At 37.7% G+C, this 12054-nt stretch overlaps 1 protein-coding gene across 1 annotated transcript in view; it reads right to left on the bottom strand.

The window, feature by feature from the left end:
• Positions 1 to 12054, bottom strand: part of LOC136866804 (ATP synthase subunit b, mitochondrial) — a 56854-nt gene that overhangs the window by 18672 nt on the left and 26128 nt on the right. The window contains exon 5 of the mRNA XM_067143909.2: positions 5854 to 6042. Within this exon, the coding sequence (XP_067000010.2) occupies positions 5854 to 6042 (189 nt within the window). The remainder of the gene's footprint in view (positions 1 to 5853; positions 6043 to 12054) is intronic.

Raw genomic sequence — 12054 nt, 5'->3', positions numbered from 1 at the left:
AGAGGCTAAATGACGATAAGGGCCTTTCCTGGACCCGAACCATGGATTTCACGACGTGGCGATAAGTACTGAAAATCTAAATATTATCCAAATAAATGCACGGTTATGTAATATGTAGATCACATAAATTAGGTTAGTAATGTAAATTGCATGTATTCTTGAATTAGAGAGAGACTTGGGAGTTGTCTTCATATTGTTTAAAATATATTCAGCTAGATAAGAATGGAAATTCTATTATTTGGGCTAAAATTTTGGACCTAAAAAAATATAATTTTAATGTATTGCATGTACGTGATTTGATGATGAAACATCAGTAAGTCTGAGAGTGCTTGAGATTAGGAGGGCAAAATATAGATTTGTATTATTGGTGATTTCAAACTGTGATATACGTATTTTTATTTTATGGAATATTCAACCTATTTTGGTAATGCATGGTGACAGTATCTTCAAAATGCCACTATTGGCAAAATAATCATGGGGATAGGAAGGCACTCGTGTTTTAATGTAATTTTGCATGAATAGAATATGTAGATGGCTGTATTAATTATTTGTGTAAGTTGTGACAAGCCTGGACATGAACGAACGCTCTCCCAGTTTTAGATAAAGTTTTCCTTTTATGACAAGTATTTGCTTTTCTTGAATATTAGAATAATATTATGGATATGTTTAAATCCATATTTGATTTTTTTCTGAGTTCAAACTGTAGGAAAACATGGTAGGTTGAGATATTCTATGTAGTCGGATGGATGTGAACCTGGACATTCTAAGTCCATGGATGTGAAATTGAAAAGATAAATAGTGGCTTGATATTGAATTAAAGAATTGTAAGCGGGCAGAGAATTAATAAGCCAGTGGAGCTATGGAATATGATAAGAGGATTTTTACCATGATGTATTTTCAGGGAGACCGGTCGAATTGCCTTGAGTTTGTTGACAAGAAGTGATCTGCGGCCACCCATTATTAGGAGTGGTTCTGCGTTGTATGATTTATGATTTTAGAAGAAGGTGCACTAGCACTCTGTTGTGAGTAAGGTTACTGCCAATGTTATTGTTCAAGCCTGTCCACTAAGACTGAATGCTTGGGGTTTCACATAAACCCGATTACATTTAAAGGATTTCTTTTTAACTCGTTCATGTTTATTTCTGTAAAGAAATTAAATAACTGGAATGCCAGTATTGTATGATATGTTGACCCTATGAATAATTGAGATAGGGAGCTTTTTAGAGACCCGTTTGTCGGTGGCATCCGGGAGACCATTGGTTTTAACTCCAAGGCAGACCATGGATTTTTCGTCACATACAATTTTATTTTTTGTGTTGTACAGCCAGTTGCATGTGTAAATTGCTTCTATTTTGTTTTAAAATATGTGTACATAATATTTTTGAATATGCTCCTTGAGTTGTGTTTAATGTTTTTTTTTTTGTGTATGAATTCCAAAACGGGTCCTGTCTCGTTATTTGTCATCGGGTTCATTGCGATGTGGGTTCGATTTCTGGACCCGACATTTGTCTAATTTTATTTTGATAGTTGTGATTTTACCCACTAGTGTTAGCTTATTTTTTTGTTCATTTAATTAGTAGTATAATTACTTAGTTAGGCGACCACTCCAAGTTGTCTCCAATTTTTACATAGATAATGTGTTTCTTCTAATAGTGAAGAAAGCTTGTAATGAGAACCGTTGCATTTACAAGGATATTTTTGTTCTTAAAAAGGATTTTGTACCAATAATGATATTGGTACTTATTGTCATGCAAACGGGGAATGGAACAATTAACTACAGTATTTCAACTGATAAAATGGTCAAATATGAATTTAAAAAAAAAAAAAAATTAATGAAAGGAGTGACATCTCCGAATTCATATTTAGTCCATCGGACATTGCATATATTTTGTTTTTATTATCGTAGAATTATTCAGGGTTGATTTAAATATACGTGATTTTATCAAGGAGTAATAAATAGGTTTTTAAACTTTTCTTTGCTTGTCATTTTGCCGGAAAAAGATTGCATCCTAAATTTCCCTCCATTCATTTATGCCTTTAAGTTAGTTTAGTGTTATATTTAGATCTTATGCTGCGAACGCACTATGGCCCTGGGAGGCCGTTGGTTTGATTCTTTGGAACGGAGGAGTGCAGTTGATCCTTGCATGGTCGAAAGAGCTTTTGTCCACCCATCACTTTGAAGTTTATTTTTCTTCACTTTCTAGATAAGGTGGCATTTGATTTTAGACTCAAAAGGTCCTATACCATTGAACTCCTTGGCATATGGTGCTATATGGCGGTAGCTCGAAATTATGGGGACAATGATGCTGTCGTATGGTTCTATGGGGCAATAGCGTTGGTGGTATGGTTGCAATATGTAGATAATATTAGAGGCCTTTGGGGTTCATTGTCAGGTCTATGTCTGTACCATGACTAAATGATATTTGCTCAGATGTAATTTTAAATTAATCTTTGCAAATCAAGGGGAAGATTGTAACGGTACAGAAACTGAACCCAAACCTCAAGCATAAAAATTTGCATTGGTAATTGTCATAAGATTTAATCCGATGTAATCGGTATTTATTAGGATGTGTGTCTGATAATATTTATAAATTAGACACCAATTCCATTATATATTTGTTATTATATGTATTCATTGTAGATTTATGTTGTATTCTTCTATGTAAATTAAATGTTAGGCTGGTGAGATTTGTGCAGTCTGATTAAGATCAGCATAAACAACTTTGTCCGTTGGGAACATAAATAGATTCATGAAATCCCACTGTGCAGTCATATTCAAGGCTGCTATTAGACAAAAATATGTCTTGTAGAAACTAAATATGATGAGTGCAATATGGAGATATAGTTTTATTCATTAAAAAAAAAATATTTTGTCAACTGATAGGAATTAAGGATTTTCAAATTATTCCATTATGTGCTATAGAATACATGATGCTCAGTAGACTGTCAATACAGAGCATTTATTACAGCAAATTTTGTAAAGGCCATGTAGCATGGCCCTGTAGTGTATGTATGAAAAGCTTGGGGTGCGGAGAATTTTGGACGCTCTGACATAGTCACATTGACATATATTCTGACTGTGACATCCTGACACTCATTCTCATGGAGATGCTGAGACTTAGACCTGTGGACTTTCTTCTTAATTTTACAGTAGGGCCTACCAATAATTAATGCTGTATGTCATCCGTGAAAGTACAAGCTGTGCAGCAATAATGAACTTTGCTCTATTTTGTGATATCAATGTGAAAATCAAAACTGTAAATGTAAAGTTATGTGGTGCATGACATATCAGTATTCTGGACAAGAGCACTAGAGGGATGGTGGCAGGTTGTTAGCACCCCATTTCATTTATTTTACTTGAAGAGCATCAAACCAATTGCCTGTAATATTTGTAATAATAATAATAATAATAATAATAATAATAATAATAATAATAATAATAATAATAATAATAATAATAATAATAATAATAAGACCTATCTGTGTCGGTGTGACGTAAAGCCCCTAGCAAAAAAAAAAAAGCATGAATAAAATATAATCATAATAATACATTAACACAGTATTATTTTTATTATTATTATTATTATTATTTCCCAACAGAGTTTATCTAACAAGGGAACATTGACAATGGTTGGTCAAGTTGCCGATCGCAAAGAAACTTGGAAAATACATTGAGGTACATGTAAAAACGATGTCGGCATAAATTTTGGGTGCCAACATTCATTAGGGCGTTAACTACGGGGCCTAAAAGTTGCGACATTTCAAATTCCGCGCGATCAGCGATGAATACCTGCTGGCCTATGCTAAGCCTGCACACTGCGTGCTTGGAGACACGCCTCTGCACCTCCTCCCCTCCGTGCTCCAATTGGTTCTCCACCGCACGTTTCCCTTTTCCCCGCGCTTGCCGGCTGCTTAGCTGTTCAACGGGACCGGCTCTATACTTTGCTTCTTTTCATACTATAATTATTGAAATCCTTTAAATAACGTTCCGTTTCACACATAATGATAATAAATAACCTACACTAATATACCCGTATTTTATTCAAATGTCACATTTTCATTCCTGCTAATTCCGGTGAGTTGTCACATTCGTGGGTACAACTCCGAGTTAAGTATCACCGGGCGTGGTCAAACGTGGGACGGGGAACTGCGTCCTACCTACGCTTAAATTATTATTTACTTCTAAAACACCTTAAAGCTGTTAGTAGTGTCTTTGGATTTGACATACATATGGAATTAATTAAATTAAATCGTCCACCACTAAATAAATCTCCTGCCTTTAAACAATGTGAAATACTTTTTTATGTAAAGAAATTACGTGCCCGGGTAGAGGATCTCATTGAATGTAATGAGATTCGGTACCTCGGGATATCAAAACCTGGTTATAGGTCCAGATCTTCATTTTATGTCCCTTTCCCCCACCCATTTTGTGTACGCTACCAGTTGTGTCATAACGAAACGACATCGCGGACGACAACAACAACAATTATAAACTCTGAGTTTGAAACTACTGGTATTTTCCGTATTGCGTACTCTGGTATAAGGAATAGGCCTATAGGTAGAATGTTTTGATTTGTGCTTGTACTGAACAATTTATTTATGTTTTGCAGTGACAGGCACAACACATTTCAATTGCAGCAATGGTTGTCGAACATAAATACATTTAATGCATAGGCAATTTTGATATGAGTATGACATGGAATGTAGTAAAGTTTGATGTAATAAGAAAAGCCTTGAAAAGTAAAAAAGATGTGCATTTATATATGCAGTAGATATACAGTAATCACAGGCAGGCCTGTAGTCTTACTGTACCAGTACTTTTGCGTTATAGCTGACGAAGGTCTATGTATTCAACAAGTACCGATATTAAAGTATCACACTACAGTCTTCTGGGTATAATGGCAGTTATATATGCAAAAAGTTAAATGGCTATTGTACGAACTGGTACAACAACAAACAATTACAAGGCAACACAATAAATTACTCCGTATAGGCCTATATTACATCGGGCAAACTCCCTGCCAGTAACTGATAATAAACAAAAACAATCTTTGGTCTATTCGAAACATTAAAAAATAGTGAAAAGAAAACCGAAACAAAACAATTAATAACAGGCGCCATTTTTTTTGCTAATTGCTTTACATCGCACCGACACAGATAGGTTTTATGGCGGCGATGGGATAGGAATGGCCTAGGAGTCGGAAGGAAGCGGCCGTGGCCTTAATTAAGGTACAACCCCAGCATTTGCCTGGTGTGAAAATGGGAAACCACGCAAAATCATCTTCAGGGCTGCCGACAGTGCGATTCGAACCCACAATCTCCCGGATGCAATCTCACAGTCGTGTGCCTCTAACCGCACGGCCAACTTGCCAGGTGCAAACGTTTTCATAAACATTTCAGAAAACGTAAACTGACTAATAGAATGTGGAAATTACAAAGGAGAGATATGAGGAAGGCTGATAGATTACCCAAAGTGTAGCACCGGTTCTCTTCGACAGCTAAAAAAACGGGCTGTCGAGGGGGAAGAGAAACGTGCAATGGCGAATCAATTGGAGCGTGGAGGGGAGGAGGTGCAGAGGCGTGTCTCCAAGCACGCAGTGTGCAGGCTTAGCATAGGCCAGCAGATATTCATTGCTGATCGCGCGGAATTTGAAACGTTGCAACTTTTAGGCCCTGTAGTTAACACCCTAATGAACGTTGGCACCCAAAATTGATGCCGACATCGTTTTTACGTGTACCTCAATGTGTTTGCCAAGTTTCATCGCGATCAACAATTTAACCATTGCCGATGTTTCCTTGTAAGAGTACTTTTCAGCACCCATTTTCTGTTTCATAAAATTATTGTTAAGTTACCTTTTGATAAGCCTCCATGAGCCGTTCCCGATATTCTGCTTCCAGTTGAACTGCAACGTTGATTTTTTTGGCATTGAATAGCTCTTTTTGTCCATGAGCTCTCCATTGTTCTTTCTTTTCATTGTCTATACCATCTTCATAAGTTTTAATGTGTAATTCACGATACAATCTATACTGCTCTTCAATCTTCTGCAAAAGTAAGTTTAAAATCAAAAACAGATATTTAATAGTTTTATATATCTAACATACATACATAATCATTATAAACCATTATGCCTTTCAGCATTCAGTCTGCAAGCCTCTATGAATTTACTAAACGTCGCCACAATCCTCGTGCTGTGGCCTAATTTAATTCTATACCTCTTATCTGTAAATCATTAGAAACTGAGTCTAACCATCATCATCATCTTGGTCTCCCTCTACTTCTCTTACCCTCCATAACAGAGTCCATTATTCTACTAGGTAACCTATCCTCCTCCATTCGCCTCACATAACCCTACCACCAAAGCCGATTTGTGGGTACAGCTCCATCCATCAAGTTCATTCCTAACTTAGTCTTTATCGTCTTGTTCTGAGTACCCTCCTGCCATTGTTCCCACCTGTTTGCACCAGCAATCATTCTTGCTACTTACATATCTGTTACTTCTAACTTATGAATAAGATATCCTGAGTCCACCCAGCTTTTGTTTCCATAAAGCAAAGTTGTCTGAAAACAGACCGATGTAAGGCTATTGCTATTTGCTTTACGTCGCACCAACACAGATAGGTCTTATGGTGACGATGGGATAGGAAAGGCCTAGGAATGGGAAGGAAGCGGCCATGGCCTTAATTAAGGTACAGCCCCAGGATTTGCCTGGTGTGAAAATGGGAAACCACGGAAAACCATCTTCAGGGCTGCCGACAGTGGTTTCGAACCCATTATCTCCTGGATGCAAGCACACAGCTGCATGCCCTGAAACGCACAGCCAACTTGCCCGGTCTGATATAAAGATAGTTTCATCCGGGAGCTGACTTCCTTCTTACAGAACACTGTTGATCGCAACTGTGAGGTCACTGCATTAGCTTTACTGCACCTTGATTCAATCGCACTTAGTATATTACCATCTTGGGAGATTAACCAACCTAAATACTTAAAATTTATCTACCTGTTCCAGCTTTGTATCACCAATCTGACATTCAGTTCTGTTTAATTTCTTACCTACTGACATCAGTTTAGTCTTGCTACTCATACCATATTCATTGCACCAGACTGCTTACTACATTTCCACCAAACTGAATCCCTCCCTGCCACTTTATACCTTTCAGCAGATGATCCATGTAAACTATGAACAGCAAAGGTGAAAGATTACAGCCTTGTCTAACCCCTGTAAGTACCCTGAACCAAGAACTCATTCTATTATATATATCCAAGACAGATCTAAATTATTTATGACTGTTAGGTTATTCAGGTTTGACAGACTGAAGAACCTAACATATAGAACCTAACTGAGTCGAAGTAGAAAAGAAATGGCTTCAAATATCACAGATGTAAATAAGGTAAGATTTTGAAAGGTTTCAAACAATAATTGACACACATTAGAGCACACTTGTAATAAAAGTGCTACTTATAACACAGGATTCACTAAAATCAGAACACCTTATAGAAGGTGCATCATAACATTTATTTTCAGAGGGTACATTGAGCAATTTATAGGTAAGTAGTGTGGTCCCTTTTGGTATGTATCACCTACTACAAGTGTTGAGGCATTGAATAAAATATTGTTTCAGCAATTTTCTATAATATAGCCAACCACGTTACCAGCCAACATCCAAACATCCATCACCTGAAGTTCATCATGATTTGCTGATGGATGCTCATACAGGTATGGAAATACAACCAACCTCAGAATGATAACAATGCAAGCAGCACTCATTATGGTGCTGGTAAATAGTAACCTCTTTGATTGCATAGGTGGTGATGGAATCCATATACTGGCAATCATGAGCAGATGTGTCTGAAGTGTATAATTTGTCTCCTTCCACTCAACTGACTTCATTTCCAGAGTTTCAAAGTCTGATTTTATTACTCCTGCTTTATAATGTCTTTCTTGTAACACAGATGCAAAATCATTCTTCTGAGATTGTTCATAGTCATGAGGTCTGATGAAATAGTCGGTTTTAACCAAATGATACACAAGGCAAGATGGTGTGATTTTTGACAGACACAGAGTTCTATTTTGGAGAGTGGCTTTCAGGCTCTCAACTCTCTCAGGTTTGTGATACTCAGATTTTTCCATATATAACAAGATGGTGGCATATCATAGTGACTCTGCTCCAACTTATAATAAAACTGCATTTTGTGCAGTGAAAAGTACGATATGAATTTCACATACTCTCTCACCTGGAAGAAGAGCTCCTGGTGATAATGAGATGTAAAATATCATCCTTACAATGGTGTGGAAGTGAAGGGTTGTGATAGCTGCAACAGCAAGCAGAGAGCGCCCAGTGGAGCGTGAGGCTGCCAGACTGCCTACAGCATTATTGTATCTCATATTGCTATTCATAGCCCTAAGTAGAACTGTAGAGATGAACCCAGGGGCTATTCAGGTGTGTACAATATGTAATTCTATGTGTCATGTTAACCAGTTATATCTTACAAGTACTACTTGTCAATTCCCAATTCATAGGACATGTGTAAAGTTAAGTTGTTCCATACTCAAAAATGTTATCTTTGGTTTAGAATCATGGCAGTGTTGGAATTGTTCATTACCGGAATTCTCTGAATACTTTTCTAACACGTCATCACAGATTGTATATAGTGTAGCGACGTAACTACCAAGGAAAATGATATGGTAATAATAATGGCATGTGGCCTCCGGAGAGGTCTGGTGCGGGTCTTTCGATTTGATGCCGTATAGGTGACTTGTCCGTCTGTGAAGATAGGGCCCTACCTAGGATGATTGCTAATGCTTAAGACAAAAATACACACATGCATGCTCGCACACACACACACTGAACTATTGGAATTAACCAATCAAGGTTAAATTCCCCGACCCTACCGGGAATTGAACCCGGGATCCCTTGGACCTAAGCCTAGCATGCTAACCGTTTAGCCATGGAGCCGGACAATGATATGGTTACCATACTACTGTTCAATGCATGCAGTTTAGAGAAAGCTTCAAGACAGCAGTTCTTCAGATCTAATCTTTGTCTGCCAAAATCCAGCTATAGTAGCTAGAGAAACATGGCAGGAACCATCTGTTCATGATGGAGAAGTGATCCTGGACTCATATATTCTATTTTGGACATCAGGGGGTGGAGTGCTCATTGCCACAAAACCAGAACTGTGTCCTGTTTGCCTGAAGCATCTTGAGACTGATGCCAATGCCATGTGAGTAGAATTTACAAGCATGGTACAAAGTTTCATGTAGGATCAGTTTATAGATTCCTGAAATCAGAACAGCATATCCACGGTCAACAGTCACAGTCACTCAGTTGAGTGTGCAACGCATCCAGCACTGATACAAGGCTATTTATGTAATAGTCTGGATAAATTCCTAGAATGGTAATAGTCAGTCCCTATTCCAAAAAATTGCTTGGCAGACAACTTCCTTACCATAATCTATAACGTATTTCTTTATCAGCTGATAACAGAAGTTACCCATATTACACCAACCGCACACTCTACATTCAACCATCCTTAGTGCAGAAAGGTGAAGTTATCCTGGATTTCAGTGATCACTGAGATATTATAGAGATGCTTGGCCTCAAAAAGCCACATTCTAAAAATATGGGAAGGACAGTCTGTAATTACAAAAAGGCTGAATGGCACTTATCATCTTTGTTCCTTCAATACCTTCCCACTTCAAACTCACGGGATGTCAGAGACATGGACTTAGTATGCAACAAGTGGTACGATACCACCTTTTGATGTGTGAACCAAGCCATACCGAAAGTAACCATTTCTCATAAAAGAAATTCTCCATGGATCACAAAGAATATTTTTAAAAAAATGGAATTCAGTGTACAAAAAATGGAAAAGTTGTGGCACCGACCTTACATGGGTGAGGTACAAGAGAGTAAGGAATGACAAGAAACTCATTCGTGAATTTTACAACAGTTCATCATCATCATCATCATCATCATTTCCAGCTCTAGTTTCCCGGTGTGGTGTGTGCAAGCACTCGCCAGTTCCTTCTGTCAGAATATAGTTTCTGTTCCTTTATGTCCTCTCACTTGGCATTCCTCTTGCTGGCCTCCGATTTTACTGTGTCTATCCAGCGATTTCTTGGCCTCCCTATTAGTCTCTTCCCTCTTACTTCTCTGTCAAAGTAATTCCTTGCTGTCTCCTTCTGTCCATCCTCATTACATGTCCAAACCAATCTAGCCTGCATCTTCCTAAAAGCTCCAAATTTTGAAATACTTGATAAATAATACTACATATAGTCTAATTCATATATATAAAGTGGTTTTTCACCCTTAACTGGGTACTAAATTCTCCACACGCATAACCTGCCCTGAGTACTTTTCCCCACTTCGTGATATTTAAATATTTCCTTCATAAATGTGTACGCAATTAGTTTAATCTAATATGATAGTAATTATTATTCTTCAATAATGGGATAACAACATTATAAAACTGTTGAAATACCCACACAATCAAGTCAATCTACTTTACGTTTGGAAGCCATGCTTCGCGAAATAAATGGCTGCCCGGGAACTTTGTGCAAGGCGCCGAAACAAATATATTTCACGAAGCTGTGACAGCTCTAAAAAGCAATACACAGCCTGATCTTGTGGAAAACATATCAACTATTGCGATAGATTCCACGGCAACACCATATGCCTTCACACTCAAGATAAATATGCGATAAATTTTACGATCGACTAATGCCATCATACTCACTGTAGAAGCCCAGCGCGAAAATGTCTAAAGACGTCATACCCACTTAAGGGGTTAATATTTGTGGCTTTTTATTTTTTGGAGCAAGAACAACCTAAGTCTCATATTAGCTTCTGAATATTACAAATATAAATTTCTTCTTGGAATATCTTAATTTTCATATTAATTTTAGGAAAATTATAAAACGTGTGCAATGGAAATACACTTAATCATACACTAATCTACACATTTCTAAAATAAATACTGCAATTGAGATAAAATTAATTTCATGCAGTGTTTGCAGTCTCAGTAATAATTTGAGCGTAAGTGCATGAAATTATAGCCTGGTTCTAATCATCTTCTCATGATAATTACTTCTTTATCACAATAAATTTAAACATCAGGACTCATTTCATTAATTATATTATTTACACTAATTACACAGTTTGCACCTCACGTACTGTTTTTTTACACTTCTTGCTTGTGGCAAGCACGGAAACACGGAGCTGCACAGAGAGCGACATTGCAGTCACTGCACCTGTACTGGAGATGGTTTCACATCTCTCGCTTTTCGCCATACACACCACGCACCTCTTCACACTGTGCTGTCTTTTTCCCGATGGTGGACTCACATAAGAAAAATGCCTACCACTGAATCTTCATGAGGGAGTAGCAGGAAGTGGTCTAAGTGAAAGTACAGACTTAGCTTCAGAGGGGAATGATCCTGCACACTTCTCAAGGATTTTATCAATGACGAGAATTCTGAACTGCAGGTGATCAAATTTTCCTCAACGTTGTTGGAAAATGATGAATGAACAGAATTCCACGAGGTCCAGAAGATGCTAGAAAATTTTCTGGTAATATTTCTTCATCTGTTTCCTTGCTGTGAAGTACGTAATGACGTACTGATCGGAAAGATCGACTCCCCCACCTCCATAGAATCTTTGTAGTCAATGAAAACAACAGGTTTTTTTTTTAGTTTCGTCCTTTCCACTGATAAGGACAGTTCACATTTCTGCATCGTGGATACTACTGAGCATGCAAACGTCTCTTTTGTCCTTCCATTTTGAACCATGAGTTTCTTTCGATAAGCAGCTGATACCTCTCCTATTTTGTCAGTTTTTTTACTCATAGGTTCCTTAGGGAGATTTTTCCGGTTTGTTCCTACTGTATCCTCTGCGTCAGTATCGAGGTCATTCAGCAGGGCTGCTATAATAGTTGTCCATTGCTATCAGGTATTCTTGTTTCAGATTACCTGCTGGGGTACGTACAGTTCTCTTCAGCTTGGAATACTGTGATACATCAATGCCATGGACTTCACTGTTTTGAGTTCTGTTGAT

The sequence above is a fragment of the Anabrus simplex genome, chromosome 3 (assembly GCF_040414725.1).
Source record: "Anabrus simplex isolate iqAnaSimp1 chromosome 3, ASM4041472v1, whole genome shotgun sequence".
NCBI classification, from domain to species: Eukaryota; Metazoa; Arthropoda; class Insecta; order Orthoptera; family Tettigoniidae; genus Anabrus; species Anabrus simplex.
Note: the sequence above shows the minus strand (reverse complement) of the source record. Positions and strands in the feature narration are given on the sequence as shown.